Below are 18,846 nucleotides of genomic sequence, written 5' to 3'. Positions count from 1 at the left end.
ATCAAAGCAGAATAATGAGAAGTGAAATAAATCTTAAAAACATCTTCTCCCCTACCCTTTCTTCCTTCCCAATCTCTACTTCCCCCACCAGTAGTGTGAGGAGATGGGGAGTGAGGTTACAGTCAGTTCATCACTCCTTGTTCCTGCTGCTGCTGAGGAAGAGGAGCTCCAGTGTGGAGTTCCTCCCATAGGTGACTGTCCTCCAGGAACTTCTTCACCGGGAGTCCATCCCATGGGCAGCAGTTCTCCACAAACTGCTGCAATGTGGGTCACTCTTCCATGGGGTACAGTCCTTCAGGCACAGCCTGCTCCAGCATGGATTTCCCCTGGGTTTGCAGCGTCTCTTGGGCACCCATCTGCTCCAGTTTGGGTCTCCTCCATGGGCTGTAGGGGAAGCTCAGCTCCAGCACTTCCTGCCCCTTTTCCACCTTGGTGTCTGCTGAGCTGTTCCTCTGACATATTCTCACCCCGCTCCTCTCTGGTCACAATTACATCTGTGCAATGGCATTTTTATTTTTTTTTTTCCTTTTTCCTTAAATAAGTTATCACAGAGGTGTTACCATCATTCCTGAGTGACTCAGCCTTGTCAGGCAGCAGGTCCATACTGGGGCCACCTGGCATTGGCTCTGCAGGACATGTGGGAAGATTCTGGCAGCTTCTCATAGAAGCTGCCCTTGTAGCTCCCTCTGTTACCAAAACCTGGTCATGCAAACCCAATATAGTTTCCCAGAGAAGTTGTGGATGCCCCATCCTTGGAAGTGTTGAAGGCAAGGTTGGGTGGATTTCTGAGCAACTGGTCTAGGTGAAAGGTGTCCCTGCCCATTGTGGGAGGGCTGGAACTGAATGATCTTTAAGGTCTCTTTCAACCCAGGCCATTCTATGATTCTGTGATGAAGCCTGGTTTTCTTGTGGGAAGACTGGAAATAATTCCTCTAAGTCAGAAAACAAATGTACTGAGAGCAAGTGGAGACTGTTCTGTACCTGCTGATAGAAAAAGTGGTCTCTGATTAGTGTAGCTAGAGGTTCTAGCAGAAAGGCCATTTTAAAAAACCCTCAATCCATAAGTTTTTGCTAGAGAGCTGTGCTTTTATGAGGACAGCATTGCTGATAGAGTGCACAGGCCTTTGTGTGCTGACAGAATTCAATATAAATGATATGCTCTTAGTAACTTAGTATTTTACTGTGTCTGCTGGGTAATTGGCTCTGGTGGATAAGTGTTTTAAGGACAGGAATTTTAATTTTTTTAAAATCCCCTTTAAAAAACACAGCTGAGTTCCTTTTGTGTTGTGTATTTTTATAAGCTGTTAAATCATTATGAAAAAGTAGATTTTAGATTTGCTAAGTATGGCTTATAACTTTCTATAGCTATGTGGCCATCTAAGAAAAATAGTGAACTACTCTTGCTAGTATTAAAATAGGCAGAGGAGCTCACTGCCTTCCACTTGGTAATACTTGTATAGGTTTGGTTTGTTTGGGGCTTTTTAAGATTTGTGTTTATTGAATTATTTTTCTTGCAACATAGTTTGAAGAACATTGTTCATACCAATGTTTTAGTTATCTGCCTGGTGTTGCATAAAATTCAATATAAAAGATACAGCACCAAAACGCTTGAATACATTGTCCACTTTAAATTTTATGTATTGAAATGCTTCTTGTGTCAGCATATGGTGGTCATCTAATAATGGATACAATTCTCAGACCTTTTTTTCCCCCAGTGGATAATGTCTGAAACACGGAGTTACTGTCTAAACCCTTCTTAAAGATGTAGAGTTAGATAACAAATTTCTTAAGAACAACAGACAGTATAGGCTGGATAGGCCAGTATAAATTTTATATATGTGATTGAGCTTTATTGAAGCTTCACTTATTAATTTGTTGTTAAGTATTGTTGGGTAATGTATTTATTTGTCAGGCAGCATTATTAGTTACTTCATAAAGCGTGGTAAGCTCTTGAAGGAAACTATTAGCATTTTGCTGTCCCAGGATTTGGTGTCGCTGTTTGAGTCATTGCGTACCAGATAGGATACTGAATGACCTCTGAGTCTTCAGAATGATTCATCAACAAGTACTTCACCTGTCTTCCAGACTAAAAAACATGTTATTATTTCTCTTTTGGATTTAGGAAAGTTTTAGGCCATCTTTTGAAAACCAAAAGCCTACTTGAAGGAAAAATTGCAGTATTTGCTTCCTGTAGATTGTAGATATAATCTGGTCTCCTACATCTAGGGTTGAGGTATCCAGCTGTTTGAGCTACTGTCACATCATATATCCCCTTCACTTAATTCCCCACCATCACCTTGGAAGTCTTTTACCACTGTGGTGAGCCATCATAATGCTGTGTTATGCTAAATATGCTGCTGGAAGATAAATTGACTTAAAATATAGCTCCATGTCTTAAAACTTTTGATCCAAATCAGTCTTATCCACAGCTGTTCTAATAAAGAAAAGTATTATTTCAGTTTACGTTCTATAATGTCAGAGGAATAGAAGGCAGACCATTGCAGCTTGCTTTTTATGTTTTGAAGTTTTGGGGATGTTCCTCACCATTCTTGCCTATGGAAATGAGGCTAACGATAAAGAGGAGAGCCAGAGGCTACTGAGACATGGATCTGGAATGAAAATGCAATAGATGCAATTTTAATTATTAATTAGTAAAATTAATTATTTTTTCTATGTGATTAAGGGGAAAAAATGAGGCGGGGGTGGGGGAGGAGACTGAAACAGGATATAATGTCAAGGGAAATAACATAGGGAAGAAGGATAGCTCAAAATCAAATTGTGTATTAAACCCAAAATCTTTAGTCTTTATGTATAAAATTTCATTATTAAGTAGCTATTAATCATCATGAACTTGGAAGCACTGTTAAGAAAACATGCATTCTGTTTGGTGATGGAAGATTAATTCCTACAAAAAAATCCCAACAAGATAAATTTTTCCCCTGTATGATTGTAAAATTTCAAGAGTATCTTTTTCTGTTGGCTTCTTAATGCAACATCTTTTCAGATTATCTATTTGGATGTGTGTATGAGATGTAGTGTTCTAAATTAATGTTCTGAACCAGCTGTAAACTAGTTGAGCAAATGATGTGTGCATGGACAGCATTAATGTGGAAGCGTACGAAATTGCTTAATGCAGAGAAGTGTGCACAACATAGTAATGTGTTGTGGTTTTTTTCCTGCAGATGCCCTCCTCGAACTTTTTTGCCAGCACTGTGCAAAATTTTTCTTGATGAAAGTGCTCCGGACAATGTACTGGAAGTAACAGCTCGTGCCATAACGTATTACCTGGATGTATCAGCTGAATGCACTCGTAGGATTGTGGGAGTGGATGGAGCTATCAAAGCACTTTGTAATCGTTTAGTAGTTGTTGAACTTAACAACAGAACGAGCAGAGATTTGGCTGAGCAATGTGTGAAGGTAAGTATACTTAAGAACCTCTTGTTTTTTAGAAGGAGTTGGATAATTTGCTATTTCCAGAGTATCCTCATATTGCAATTGTATTTTTTTAATTAAAATTTGATGCAAAACCAGACTACAACAAAAGTGCACATGCTGACATTGCTGCTTATCCTTACTGTCAGTCAGGTGCTCTTCACAGCTTAATTTTCTTTAAAAAAAATATAGAAAAGGAAACAAAAAATATTAGAAGAAATTTCTTGTTTATCTTGTATGACTAGAATGCTAATAGAATGCCAAGGCCTATTTTTATGCTGCTGAAGAAATGAAGAATTGCTCCAGATGCAGATAAATTGCCTGGTTAAATAACTGTCTGCTTCTTCTTCTATAGCACTATATATAGCTCCCCTTCACCCTTGTAAAGTTTTTAGAGAAATTTAGAAGACCCTTACAATCTCTGATTTAAAGCGTAACTCATGGCCATGTGGTAGCATATATTTGGAGTTCTTGATTACCATGGCATCAGAATTTATGTATTATTTCCTATTTGCTATTTCCAGTCGACTCAGAAGTGCATCACTGGGTGGGGTAACAGTGCTCTTACAAGTTTCAAAATTCTCAGTTGTGTGTTTCTCCCAGGGTGAGAGATTATTAATTACCTGTCTTCAAGGACACCTGTTATGACCATGCCTTTGGGGGATGTTCTTGTATTGGCTCCCATATTTTTGAAGAAAGCTGTAACCACTAACTAGTAGAGTATTGGAAACTTTGGCCCCTTCTGGGTGTTGAGGAAGAGAGGGAATTTTCTTTTTTCCTGTTGTTTCATTTTCTTAACCAGTTGTGTAGATGGATATAAGTATCTGACTATGGATATAAATAACTGACTTTTTGTGTGTACTTCATTCAAATTAAATTTCTTTTTGGCGTAGGTGTTAGAATTAATCTGTACCCGTGAGTCAGGAGCTGTGTTTGAAGCTGGAGGGTTGAACTGTGTTCTGACATTCATTCGTGACAGTGGACACCTTGTTCATAAAGATACTTTGCATTCAGCTATGGCTGTAGTATCCCGACTGTGTGGCAAAATGGAGCCTCAGGATTCTTCATTAGAGATTTGTGTGGAATCACTGTCTAGTTTATTAAAACATGAAGACCATCAGGTAATGTAATAGTTGGCTCAATGTGCTATGAATTAAACTTTCAGTATGTTTAATAAAGGAATGAGTAGGTAACTTTATACAGCCTCCCTAGCTGTATGTTTATATAGAAGTTGTTATATTTGTGTATTACAATAGTTTCCTGTATAGTTGTAATGATAAGAGAATAAAAACACTGCTTAGTGTTTGGCTCCAAGTACTGGTGTTTGAATATCATCTTATTTAACCTCTGAAAACTGTGTTGAAAAATATCCTATAACTTTTTTCAGTGCATTTTGAGGCAATTTCTGAAGTAATTAGTGTTCTATGACTGTACTTCAATCACTATAAATTTGAGTGTAAGTAAGAGGAAAAAATGAATTTGGTTTGTGTTTCTTTTGCCAAACTAAGAGAAGCAATAAAAATATCCATGGTGAATGCTAAAGTATTACACTGGAAGCCAGCCTAAATGATACTAGCAGAAATGCTGCTCCACTTCTTTGTTGCAGTTTTACTGAGATGAAGTAGTCCTTGCAAAATCTAGAAAATGAATCCCAGAGGAATTATCTTTCTACTAGTAGAATCTTGTTGTGTATGTCATGGTAATGCTCAGGAATAGCCATTTAGCCAAATTCTTGCTGTAGCCTGGCCAGGCTTCTTGTCCATACTCAGAGCTGAGTCCCCATTTCACTCTGACCTCTGTCCTCATTCCTTTCTCTACATGCACAGATCCAGCCTCCAGTCTAGTTTATTATGCACAGCATATTTGGGAAACTAAATCTTTCTGCCTGTGAGATAGTTTTTTTAAAATATATTTTTAGATCTTAAAATTTTTCAAGGGGCTGTCGTACACTAGCCATTTCAGAGCAAGCTATCATGTTTTTAGCCATTAAATAATTTTATTAGTACACTAATCATGTGAGGCAAGGTAATACTGGAATTCAGACCATTAAGTCTTAATGTAGTGTTTTAACTGTTTTCTAGTTTATATGGTGTTAGAGAAAAGCATTTGCTGGGGCTGTTGGAGAGGTGAATGAGAGTTCAAATTAACTTAATTGTTCAGCTGTTAAACTTAAAGATAAGCATGCTTAAGATGGGACCTAGATGACAGAGAATAAATCTATAATGGTGTCCTTGAGAAATATGTTATATATTAAACAAGCCTCAGGATTACAGTGGGTGTTGGATGTGTATTATGGATTTGTCCATTTGTCCCTTTTCAAGTTTGTTGCTCCCTACTTTGTCATTTTATGCTGTTGGGTTTGGTGACTTTTTGTGTGGCTGCCAGTTAGTAACACCACTTGATGGATGAGTTCAGACCAGATGAATATGTCCCCAAGATCAGCTTATGTATAATTTTGGGGTTTTAACCTTAGTGTTGAGAGAAGAAATGTAAATTCTTTCTAAGTACTCCTTTGGTTTCTAAACTGATGCCACTAATGCAGTGTGTTAAACAAGTGAACTTCGTTGTGTATTTCTGACAGCTGTTAAGGTAAAGATCTATGGACTATCTGCAAATTGCATAAAGATTGGTGGAATTGTTTATCTGTGTTGTCAAAGAACTGGAGCAAGATGCCAGAGGACACAACAGTGATTATTACACATTAAAGAAAAAAGTCTTGTGCAAAAGAGTACTGATAATGCAGAATGTTTGGCATGTACAGACCATACCAGAAGTCTGCAAACTTAATGGAAATTTAAGAATTTTGTCTTCATGAAGTCTGGCTAGTACTCTAATCTTGTTTTGTGTGTAGTTGAATAACTATCTTGAAGTCCTTGGTCTGTGATAGCAGACAGTTTGAAAACAGACTGCTGAGTTCACATTTTGGGGAGTAAGAACTAGTAGTGGTTCAGTATTTGGTTAGAGAATAGGTAATGTGGGTTTTTTTCTTGCTATTAGTCTGGTTTGCTACTGCACATCTTTAAAGGCAAATATGCCTGAAGCAAGTTCTCTCAATTGGCCAGTACAAACCTCCTGATCTGAAAGACTGAGACACTTCTAGTGTATAGATAGAGAGATATTAAAGGCAAAACCTTCCTTTATTTTTAGTATTGACATGAAGAAATGTTGGATCCTTGCCTGGGCACTTTGCCAGCAGTATTTTTTTCTGGATTGTTAAGAGGATCATCAGTAAGCCTTGATTCCACAGTGTCACTGGCGTTTTTTGTGTGTGGTTGGTTGGTTGGATTTTTTCCTCCCTTTAGTGACAAACCTAGATTTGGAAGTTTGTATTTTATTGTCACAAAAATTCTTGCGTGTTCCTATGTCAGGTGCTTAATGGATAATCAGAGTTATCCAAGAGTAAAAGATTTTTTTCCCAGTTTGTCCTATTTTTAGGCTTGGTCCAATTGAAAACTTTCTTGTGCTTAAGAGAAATATGTAGACCTTTAAATCTAACTTGAAGGATTGAGCTTCATGTGAAAATCAAATTCTCATGTATGTCCTGTATTATTGTGGATATCCCCTTAACATCTTCTCATCTTAAGTAAAAGATACTTCATTGTTTTTTCTTGCACATCTTTCTTAGGTTTCAGATGGAGCTTTGAGATGCTTTGCTTCATTAGCTGACAGATTCACACGGCGTGGAGTTGACCCAGCCCCATTAGCTAAACATGGATTAACTGAGGAGTTGTTATCTCGCATGGCAGCTGCTGGTGGGACAGCCTCAGGACCATCTTCAGCTTGCAAACCTGGACGGAGTAGCACTGGAGCACCATCTACAGCTGCAGACTCTAAATTAAGTAATCAGGTGTCAACTATTGTAAGCCTGTTGTCAACCCTGTGTAGAGGCTCTCCAGTAGTAACACATGTAAGAAATCCTTTTATGCTACAGCTTTTTGTTTTCATGAGGCTTTTCCCATTGTATACTTCAATATATGCAAGACTTATGTTGGTATTTTATAGCTAGATATACATATATGTATTTATAGCTTTTATTTTTTTGTAGATATATATATATACATACACACACAGACACATTCATACACACACATGTACATGTAAGTTATTTTTAAAAAGGGGAAAAAGGGAACATTTCATATGGAAATGAAATCCAATTCTGATAGTATTTTCTAAAGCCCTGTATATTTTTTATTGTTCAGACTTTTAATTATTTCCAGGATCTCCTAAGATCTGAACTTCCAGACTCTATAGAAAGTGCGTTGCAGGGTGATGAGAGATGTGTACTGGATACCATGCGGTTAGTAGATCTTCTTTTGGTGCTACTGTTTGAAGGCAGAAAAGCCCTGCCAAAATCTAGTGCTGGATCTACAGGCAGAATCCCAGGATTGCGAAGACTGGATAGTTCTGGGGAACGTTCTCATCGGCAACTGATAGATTGTATCCGTAGTAAGGACACTGATGCACTGATAGATGCGATTGACACAGGAGGTAAGCAAAAACATTCTGAAAAGCAAAATGAGATGCTTGCTTTATCTTTGATTTTTATATTCTGAGGTGTCATAACATCTGAGGTAGTTCATTGAAAATCATTATATACAAGTTTGCTTACTTTGTTAAATACTCAACAGGTCTTGTTAGTAATCATACCTATGCCACCTTTTTTTATTGCAGTTAAGAGCATAAATGCTTCTCCAGAATTGAGGACACTTAATTTTTTTAAGAACTGCTTTTTATTTAAAGAATACTGCTGAACTTTAGTTTATAGTTGTGAGAACTTTAACTATTTTATTTAATTTTGTCTTTCAGCTTTTGAAGTAAATTTTATGGATGATGTAGGACAAACTCTTTTAAACTGGGCCTCAGCTTTTGGAACTCAGGAAATGGTAAACTAGGTTTATAGACCCTTAAGAAGTTGCATTATTTATGTAAAGGAAGATAAAAAACCTATTTTCCTCTTTCTTGTCTAACAGGTAGAATTCCTCTGTGAAAGGGGTGCTGATGTTAACAGAGGTCAGAGGTCATCCTCATTACATTATGCAGCATGTTTTGGAAGACCTCAGGTAGCAAAGGTATGATTTAAACTGACACTTAAAAAGCATTACCTGCTCATTTTTCATCTTGTTCTTTTCAAATGTCAGTGCGATATGCTGGATGCATGCGCTGTCAAATTTTTACATATTCTTTACAGTGTTTATCAAAACACAGATTTTTTGTTATAGGGCACTAATGAATAAAGGTAGTTTATATTAGCTCTATGGATATAAAAAGCACACAATACTTACAAGCGTGAGAAGACTGTATAAGTGATGTATGAAAAGCACATTTGCTACTTTGGAAGAAAAAATCTTAATATTTTTTAATACATAAAAATATTTGCTCTCAGACTCTCTTACGACATGGTGCAAATCCTGATTTGAGAGATGAAGATGGGAAAACTCCTCTGGACAAAGCTCGGGAAAGGGGGCACAGTGAAGTAGTAGCTATTCTTCAGTCTCCAGGTGAGTGCAATATTTAAGTCCATAACACTTGCTATAGTAGAAATGCTGATATATGTTAAGTTATGCAGTTAGTAGAATTTTGCTCTATTACGGTTATTAAAAAAAAATAAATCGTGACCTACCTTCCTGAACCCATAAAGTATGCATAAAAACCTTAGCATTTTAAGATGTTGTTAAGTGAGGGGAATTACCAAGGAAGTAACTGAGTGGGCACGAACAGTGCGAGTTGTCCTGCTCTTCAGCTATGGGATCTGCCTAGACTGGGATCTTGTTATGGATTCTGAGCACGTCAGCCTTGGTAGCTTCTCTGGTATCTTTCTTTCTGCATGGGAACTGCACTTTCCGTGTTCCTGAGGATTTTGGTGCCACAGGTGATGCTTGCTATTAAATATTTTATTCAAAGTCACGCACTTGTACATTTTATATTTTTAGGAATGCATATTCATGTTCAGGTACTTGGATATTAGTAAAGAAAACTTGGATGTTTTGAAAGAGTTTTTGTTTGGTTTGTTGACTTTTGCAATTGAATATATTGGGCGAAAAAAATTTTCCAGGAGATTGGATGTGTCCTGTCAACAAAGGGGATGAAAAGAAAAAGAAAGATGCAAACAAGGATGAGGAAGAATGTAATGAACCCAAAGGAGATCCAGAAATGGCACCCATATACTTGAAAAGATTATTGCCTGTGTTTGCACAAACATTTCAACAAACTATGTTGCCTTCAATAAGGTAATATTATCATGAGAGACAATTTCTTAATACTCTTTAAAAAGCCAAAGTAAATCTAAAAGTAATGCTAGTGACAGTGTATGTTAGAATAGAAGTGGTTGCTTGGAAAGTGTTGCAAGAATGATTTTTACTTAGCATTTTAATGAGCATTTTTTCCTTTCTGGTGAAGTGATTTGTTGGAAAAAACCTGGTTAGTGATGGGAGAGCAGAGCATACTCTTGACTGTAGCAGCATGATGAAAGAATGCTCTATTCATGTAGTCTGTTGTCAACACTGTGCATCAGGATTTGGTTACAATTGTTTGTACCCACTGTAATGAAAGTTGAGATTTAGTAGAGAAAAACTACTATAATAACATTATATCAAGATGCATTCATTGGAAAAATCAGTGAGACTAGAAAAAGCTGTTATAGAAGGTTTTAGAAGATTGACTTAACAGCGTATTAACTGGAGATGATGTTCCTTGTAATTCTGTTGAATTGCAAAAATATAGTCTAATTTATTACTTAAAAGGGAATACTGTGCATGGCATAATGGTTGTGATAAATTGGATCTGATCATAACCTCTTACCCTTTTATACTATAAATGACATTTATTCCAATCTCTTATTTGTGTTCCAGTGTATACAGGTACTTTGGGTGAAAACGCAAGATAAGAAAGGCCTCTAGTGGAGCCAGACTCCACGTGAGCTGATGATAGAAAGCTTAAACTAGGTCATTTTAAATAAAAGAAATAAGAAACTATGTTAACAGTTTATATATGATTAATTGTTGTTGCAGATTGTGCAAAGAAGTAGTTGGCTCTCTACTTGAAAATTATCTTGATGAATCAGAAAAATTGTGGTTTTGGAAGTCAGTCAAAAAATTCATCTATAACCCTACAGGAGTGATTTGCTTTTAGATTAATTATGGTTCTTAGTGTGGAAAGCTGCATGATCTAATAGTATGTTTAGAGTTAAAAGTTATAGGGATTTTGAAACATAAGAAATATATTACTAAAATGAAAGGCTGAATACCTCTGAGGGTGACAATATGCAGAAGTGAATTGCCAGCACTAAAAGTTGATAAAGGCAGGACATAGATTAGGTTTACCTAGGGAAGGGTTGAGGAGAAAAGTGTATGTTAGACTGATAATGCTGTAGAATCAAAAAGTACCAGAGGTGCATTATTCTTTAAGATAATCTAGTATTTAGTAACAATAGCAAATTTTTGTACCAGTAACAAGAACTGAAACAGATTAAATTTCACGTGTTTTGAAACCATGCATAAATAGAGTACAAAAGAAGTCTTATCTTGAACCTTTTTGTTGCTTTGATTATTGCTTGCTTTATCACTATATGAACCTTTCTTTTTCCTGCAATCTTTTAAAGGAAAGCAAGTCTTGCGCTCATTAGAAAAATGATACATTTTTGTTCTGAAGCGCTGCTGAAAGAGGTTTGTGACTCGGATGCTGGCCACAACCTGCCCACAATACTGGTTGAGATAACAGCTACAGTGCTTGATCAGGAGGTAGGCAGAACGAAAATGTTATCCTTTATGAAACCAGTACAAAAAAAGGGAGTTATACTCATTGATTCCATGTATTTGTTGATAGCTAACCCTAAAACCTTCACAGTGTCCATCTGTGACCACTTGTGCAGTTCAGTGTGTAAAGTAACAAGATCTCCTTTGTTATTTTCTTTTCATCCCAATGTATTACAGGATGATGATGATGGCCATTTGTTAGCCTTGCAAATCATAAGGGATTTAGTGGATAAAGGTGGTGATCTTTTTCTAGACCAACTGGCTAGACTTGGTGTAATTAGTAAAGTGTCAACTTTGGCGGGGCCATCATCTGATGATGAAAATGAAGAGGAATCTAAACCTGAGAAGGTAAGTGTCTGGAATTGATTTGCTTTATTTATTAGTGTAAAATTGACACTTCTAGTAAAATGTTCATTGTTACAAAAATGGCAAGGGAGTTAAGATATTAAATTAATACTTATTTTATACCACTTGTTTTAATGGTTTTCTTCTCTACCTTCTTCTTCTGTTAGCATATTATTATCTGCTTAGCTTTCCTATTCATACTTCCTTGTGGCTGTTTGGTGCTTGATTTTGTCTAGTGTTCGGAAAATGGCTGGTAAACAAAATGAATCCCTCCTGAAGTATTTGTGTCAGAAGTGTATCTCTTTCGATGTTCATGGATTAAATAATTCCAAATGTTTTAAATGTTATTATTACTTCTATAAAAAAGAAAATAATTTTCTGCTTAATGAAAACCTTAAGTGCATATTGAAGTTATTTATCAGTTTCCAAGTCTTGTTGCCAGTCAGATGAACTGAATGGATAACAGACTTCTTCTGTTACCAATTCAATTATATTTATAGCTAAAATCTTAAGTATGTAGTTAAACTTTTTTACTGTGAGGTTTGGCTTGTCTGGGGTTTCTTGGGGGAGGCACTGATTTTGTTTTTTAGAGATTAGATATTAAAAGTCATATGGACATCTTCCTAGATAACCAATCATATCTGGCCCTGCCTGAGAAGAGGTTTGGACTAGATGGCTTTCAGAGGTTTCTTCCAACCTCAATAATTTTGTGATTCTTATCTTACAATTCAAGTTTTGAAAAGAGGTGGATATTATAGGCAGTAGACTGTTGTTATTGTTGAGTAGATAAAGCTGTATGTAAAAGGAAATGTTTAAGAAGTATCTTATTCTATTAAAGGATACTTTCAAGGATATGTTTTACTGGCAGAAGTAGTATAGTTTCTACACTTTTGGTCCTAAAGACAGAGCATCTCCTCCTTTTAAAAATGTCTGGGTTTTGTGTGTTGGGGTTTTTTTTGTTTGTTTGGGGTTTTTTTTCCCCCTTTTTTTTTTAATGGATTGGAGATTTTTTTGGTTCTTGTTTTTGCTTAATACAATGTTGTTACAGGAGGATGAACCACAGGAGGATGCTAAAGAACTGCAGCAGGGTAAACCATACCACTGGAGAGACTGGTCAATCATTAGGGGAAGGGACTGCCTGTATATCTGGAGTGATGCTGCAGCCCTGGAGCTATCTAATGGTAGTAATGGATGGTTCAGATTTATCTTGGATGGGAAGCTGGCCACAATGTATTCCAGTGGGAGCCCTGAAGGAGGATCCGATAGCTCAGGTAGACTTTTTGCATTTCAAGTCCAAGTTAAGTTTTAAGACCATTACATTTGTTTATATAATTTGATTTGAGCTATTTTGTTTTGCAGGAATTGGCTTACTAAATAGTAAAGGATGTAAACAGGTGGAAGGTGGTCAGTTAATTGTGATGCATTTTATCAGATAGCATGTGGCCATAACTTGACTTTCTTGGTGAATTGTGTTAAGTAAACATCTTGCCAGTAAAAGCGTATTAACTTTTTGTTTTGATTCTTCTCCATGCGTACTTAATTTTTTCACCCCAGTCATTAAAAGCACTTTGTAGTGGCCATCCCAGGAAAAGCAGGTTGAAATGGTGATTTGTTGTTTGCTTCTAGCTAGCAGAATGAATTTGCATGTGTTTGAAGACAAAGTAATGGAAAGTTTCTCATTGAGATTGGGAAACAAATTACAGTGTCTTAATTGTTTGTTGGAGAGAGGATAAGGGAACAGACCTTATGCACTGGCAATGCACAGGTGGTTCTGGTTTTCTGTACAGAATACACAACTTGTTCTGGATGCAGAAACAACCCTCCTTTTATTGTTTAATCTTTTTTTGCAGCAGTTCATGCATTTATGAACCTGCAGACATAAAATGCTTTGCAATATTATGTTTTCAGTGAGCCATTGAGTGAAAAAACAGAACATATTATGATTCAGGATGGAAGTGAAGTGCTAATGACTTCATGCATCAAATTTGGGGCAAGAAGACAAAATGGAATATAATGTTTCTGATTATAATGCAGCTGGAAACCACTTAGAGATTTATTGGGGGTTTTTTTGTCAGAAAATGTCTTTGCATTATTTTTAATAAGGCTAATGCCTTAAGAGGTAAACAAATCTGTGTTGAGACACTTGTTTATCATACAATACAATTTAAAGGAGATTCATGAAGATTTTTTTTTTTTAATTCTCATAGTTCCTGGATGCCAAAGATTTTGGCTTTTGCTTCCAAATGGGCAAGGGGATAAGACTATTTCTGTATAAGATGAGTGAAATGGCAACAGCTCAGATGAATTTTGAGTGTAGAGAACTTGAAAGAGAATAAGTCAGATTGAGCATTTAAGATATTACTTCAAATCAGTCTTTTGAAAAATATTGAATAAATTTAACAAAATACTTAGTCTGACTATCATGAGGGAAAAGAGCTAAATGTAGGATTAAATGAGGCTTCTTGCAATATGTAGTCAAATAGACATCTACTAAGATTGCTGATGTTGCAGTGTAATTTGCCTGAACTTTAACCATGAGCTCTAAGCATGTGCAGCAGCCATTTTACTTTAAAAAAATTAATATTTGTTAACTAAAATGACTACAGTACAGTATAGACTCAGAACAGTATCTTTAAGTCCTGAACTGTACTATATGTTCTGCTGTCCTAAATCATTACTGATTAATCTCGTGGTATACTTTTTAGTAACTTCACAACTGGCAAGAATATAGAGGGTTGAGTAGTGGAATCTGTTAGTGTGTATTGCATGATGGAAGGTTGGGGTGGGTGGTCAAGTACATATACTGTGAACATTTTGGAAGGTCTGTACTCACCCCTCTCCACATTAACTCTATACTTGTTTTGTTTGAATTTTTAGAAAAAAGATTCAATGCAAAAATTGAAATTTAATGGTAATTCTGAAGCATTAAATGAGTCTCAAAATTCTGTCCAAGGAAACCTGAAGTAGTTCCCAAACATGTAGAAATCTAGTACTTTCAGTGCAACATGCTATATAATAAATTTATTAAAATGTAATTATGGAAGTCTGAAAACATTTAATTAACAAAATCTTCACCGTGCATATCAAATCTCAATTGATCAAATCTGTGTATACTAAGAAATTTAAGCAATAAAGAATGTTATGCCTCAAGTGCATATTTATTTTTGCATTAATTTGTATTATTAAAAAAGAGGCAGATTTAAAAAGCGTAGAGCTTGTCATTGCAGAAAAAGGCAAGCAGCAATAATCTTTAATGAGGTGTTTCCATTTTTACTTTAAATGGAATTTTTGAAAAGTTATGTACTTAGCCTTTTAATGATTAATTATTTCTGAAAACTGAAAACTCACTTTTGAGAATAGTTCTTGCTGGCCATTCTGAGACCCATTTTTCAAAGACTAAAAATTTATACTGAATTTCTTTGATCTTCCTATTATACTTGTAATGGTGAATGAATACATCTGGATTGCATCTTTCAGAAAGAGTTGCATTGTTGCATTGCAGCTTTGATGCGATCATAGAATAAATCAATGTTGAAGTACAGAAATATACTACACTGATATTTAGGACACTTTAAGACCCTTAATTTCAAACTTAATTTTGCATTGAATGTACTCAGTTGTTTTGCTCTTGAAAAAAAAAATAACCTACATAATGATGGAAGCAGTTGTTGGAAAAAAACAAATTTGTTTCTTTTTAAATAGAAAGTAGGAGTGAGTTCCTTGAGAAGTTGCAGAGAGCTCGAAGCCAAGTAAAACCATCTACCACAAGCCAGCCAATTTTGTCAACACCAGGGCCAACTAAACTTACTGTAGGAAACTGGTCACTGACCTGTTTAAAAGAAGGAGAAATTGCTATTCACAATTCTGATGGTCAGCAAGCTACAATACTGAAAGAAGACCTGCCAGGCTTTGTGTTTGAATCCAACAGAGGAACAAAGCATTCATTTACAGCTGAAACTTCCTTGGGTAAGTATGTAGGTATGTGTTATGTGCAGGTAGGAACAAGCGTATATGAGGCAGTTTTATTTGTTGCTTTTCATAGCAGTGAGAAAATGCAATTTTTCTAAAACATATATTGCAGGGTCAGAATTCGTGACTGGCTGGACAGGCAAAAGAGGAAGAAAGCTGAAATCTAAACTGGAGAAGACAAAGCAAAAGGTTTGTGAGCATCTGTAAATTTTATATTTAGAATACCATTTAGAATTGTAGTTTCCTTTTAGAGGATTAAAATCTCTGATTTCAGATAGGTACAATTTTATGTGAGACTTGAAGGGGAAAACTTAAATCAGAACAAAACACTTCTTTGGGTGATATTATCCAACAGTCCTAGTAAACTTTTTGCTCCTTTAAAGGAAAATACATTAAAAAAAAAATAAATAGGAAAATCCAATCTTCCTGACTTGCATTTGTGTAATTCTTTAAGTTTTGTGGTTTGTTTTTTGTCTTTATGCTACAAGAAGAGATGTTATAACACAGTTGTACCAGAGGCATATAATACTTCTGTTCATCTGGGTACTAATTTCAGACTGGATATTGTGACAGGGTGCTGGAAGTGAACAGTCTGCATTGTTAAGAGTTGTGGTAGTGAAGCAAAATGAGTAAACACCCACAAATTTGATAACTTTAAAATTCTCCTTTCTCCTCAAAATGAAGGGGAAAAAAGAGGAACTAAGAAGTCAAGTATTAAGCACTTTACAGAAAACCCACAAAATAACAGTACATTTTGTGATCCTCTTATGCCAAAGACTCAGGCCAATCTTTAGTCTTGGAACTGTCTTGCAGTTTCTAACAGTGCAGCCAATATATTCTATACCTTGTATCTGCAGCATTTAAGGGACATATATCTCAGGAAATGTGACACTAAATTAAAAGTTGAAATACTGTGTGTGAATGATAATAGGTGGGATGATAAAAGAAAGGCAGTGCTCTCTTATACCTAAGATTGCACTGTGTAGTTCTGAAGCTTGTGTAATGTATTGTAGCATGTAGAGTGATAATCAAAAGGAAAGATTTTTGGGGAAATTTCTCACAAAAGAGAGACGTTGTTTAATAAGAACTCATTTAATCTGTATCTTGTGTGAACTGTACACTGTAGAAAGAATAATTCATACTATAAGAGGTTGTATGGGGATTTTGTGTGAATTGGTTTAAGGAATGTAGATAAAGCATTCAGAAACCATATTAAATCTGCTTAATTTTACATTTAAAAAGATTGTGACCTATGATACAGTTCTAAAAGAAAGATTGACAGATTGAGAATCATACCTTTTCTTATTACCCATTATGCTTTAACTTAGTACCTAATGGTAAATTTAATTTCTGTCAATAAGATTTTGTATATTTTCATTTATTTCTCCTGTTCCTTTTTCCTTCCACAACCTTTGCTATTTCATGATGCACATGGGTTTTTATTCTTCCCTATTTGTCTGCCTGTTACGGACTTGCTAAAAAAATAAATAAATAAATAAAAATGACCAGGGTTGCAGTATCTGGGAGTATAGTAACAGTCTCATTACAGGAAGGTTTGATTTCTGATTATCAAAATCCATTTGTAGGTACGCACAATGGCAAGAGATTTATATGATGATCATTTTAAAGCAGTTGAAAGTATGCCTCGAGGAGTAGTTGTAACACTGAGGAACATAGCAACCCAGTTAGAGTCTGCATGGGAACTTCATGCAAACAGGCAGGTATGTGTATCTCCTTTAATTTTAATGTGGGACATCAGTGAAATCATATAATGTTTAGACCAGTCTGTCATGATGGGAAGAAGAGTCACAGCACATCTTAAAGTGGAGGGTTTTAATGCATGTATTACCTAGTTTGGTACATCCCTAGGATGTTATTTTTTAACTGAAGCGAGTGGACAGATTACTATGTTTCACAATAATCATCTTTTTGTCTTTCAGTGCATTGAGGGAGAAAATACTTGGAGAGATTTAATGAAGACTGCTCTGGAGAACTTAATTGTACTGTTGAAGGATGAGAATACTATTTCTCCGTATGAAATGTGCAGTAGTGGCTTAGTTCAATCACTTCTGACAGTTTTAAACAATGTGAGTTTATGGACATAAGTGTTTAAAAAAAAACTTCCTAAAAAAATGAAATTAAGCCATGTGCCATAATTTAAAAGGTCTGTTATATATCTGTCATTTTCTGTCATAGTGAAAATTGGCAAGACTTGCTCCAGTTACTGGTCTACCTATTGAAGATAAGCTGTCACAATACATTACTTAAGTTTGAATGAGCCTTTAAAAATCTATAAATCAACTCTGTTCAGGTCTAGTGGCTGATGATTAGCTTTTCACATACAGACTTTAAATTGGGATTTCAGTGAGATTACATAGATGTTTTTGTCTGTATAAAAACTAAATAAATAATGTTAAATGTAACTTTTTTTTTTCCTCTTAGAATGTTGATTTGGATGTGAAACAAGACTGTAGTCAACTGGTAGAGAGGATAAACGTTTTCAAAACAGCATTCAGTGAAAATGAGGACGATGAAAGGTAAAAATAATACCAAACCAAGAAAATACCCTTTGAAATTGTGAAGCAGTATGGTATGTTTAAAAAAATTTAAAGACAAAGTAGCAATTGAAAATTTTTATCTCTAAGAGTCAACCTATAGAACACTGTGCTGTAACCATGTGACTAGAACAGCTACTGTCAGTAGAAATAGCCTGCTGAGATACTTTCCTCAACTGGATCCCTTACTGAGATACTGTAGAATTTTTTTCTGTTTTAAGGTCACATAGTAACTGTTCTCTTTCACAGTCGTCCAGCTGTTGCCTTGATTCGGAAATTGATAGCAGTGTTAGAATCTATTGAACGTCTACCTCTCCACTTGTATGATACACCAGGGTCTACGTATAATCTCCAGGTAAATACACAGTGATAACAGCATATCACACTGAGTGGTGCACAACTGAAGGTTGTATGTCGCACACCTTGCTGCAAGAATCACGTTCTTGTAGACGTGGATAGAATTAGGTAAAGAACAACCAAATTTTGGTATCTATGTCCTCTAACACTTAAATGCACGGCTATTCCTCTACTATCACTTCAACACTGGGAAGTAAATGTTGCTTGAAGTGATTATGTGTTTGTTCTTTATTCTGTCTTTTGATATTGTTGTCTTTATATAGGAACATGCCCTCTAGTTAAAGGCCATGTTACTTTGATTACAAGACAATTATTAGTAAGAACGAAGGGATAGGCTTTAAAGGGTCCTGTTTATGGCTCTGTTCAATTGGTAATGCAAGATGCCTCCAGGCTCAGATGCTTCCTATACAGGAAACTTGGCAGTTTGGCTATAAATA

At 35.8% G+C, this 18,846-nt stretch overlaps 1 protein-coding gene across 38 annotated transcripts in view; it reads left to right on the top strand.

The window, feature by feature from the left end:
• HECTD1 (HECT domain E3 ubiquitin protein ligase 1) overlaps window positions 1-18,846 on the top strand; it is a 64,696-nt gene that overhangs the window by 18,155 nt on the left and 27,695 nt on the right. For 10 of the 38 annotated variants that reach the window (XM_086894437.1, XM_086894455.1, XM_086894444.1 and 7 more), the window contains exons 3-19: window positions 3,183-3,417; window positions 4,326-4,553; window positions 7,058-7,339; window positions 7,650-7,920; window positions 8,239-8,315; window positions 8,403-8,501; window positions 8,816-8,930; window positions 9,485-9,659; window positions 11,030-11,168; window positions 11,361-11,531; window positions 12,577-12,799; window positions 15,231-15,494; window positions 15,610-15,686; window positions 17,084-17,218; window positions 17,438-17,584; window positions 17,940-18,034; window positions 18,302-18,407. In XM_086894437.1, coding sequence (XP_086750563.1) covers window positions 3,183-3,417; window positions 4,326-4,553; window positions 7,058-7,339; window positions 7,650-7,920; window positions 8,239-8,315; window positions 8,403-8,501; window positions 8,816-8,930; window positions 9,485-9,659; window positions 11,030-11,168; window positions 11,361-11,531; window positions 12,577-12,799; window positions 15,231-15,494; window positions 15,610-15,686; window positions 17,084-17,218; window positions 17,438-17,584; window positions 17,940-18,034; window positions 18,302-18,407 — 2,839 coding nt within the window. Of the gene's footprint in view, window positions 1-3,182; window positions 3,418-4,325; window positions 4,554-7,057; window positions 7,340-7,631; window positions 7,921-8,238; window positions 8,316-8,402; window positions 8,502-8,815; window positions 8,931-9,484; window positions 9,660-11,029; window positions 11,169-11,360; window positions 11,532-12,576; window positions 12,800-12,887; window positions 12,933-15,230; window positions 15,507-15,609; window positions 15,687-17,083; window positions 17,219-17,437; window positions 17,585-17,939; window positions 18,035-18,301; window positions 18,408-18,846 lie in introns of all 38 variants that reach the window. The other 28 variants (XM_086894424.1, XM_086894422.1, XM_086894453.1 and 25 more) reach the window with 6 other exon arrangements.

Source organism: Cyanistes caeruleus, chromosome 6 (genome assembly GCF_971803275.1).
Source record: "Cyanistes caeruleus chromosome 6, bCyaCae1.hap1.1, whole genome shotgun sequence".
Lineage (NCBI taxonomy): Eukaryota > Metazoa > Chordata > Aves > Passeriformes > Paridae > Cyanistes > Cyanistes caeruleus.
The sequence above is the reverse complement of the archived record's forward strand: the minus strand, read 5'-3'. Positions and strand labels throughout refer to the sequence as shown.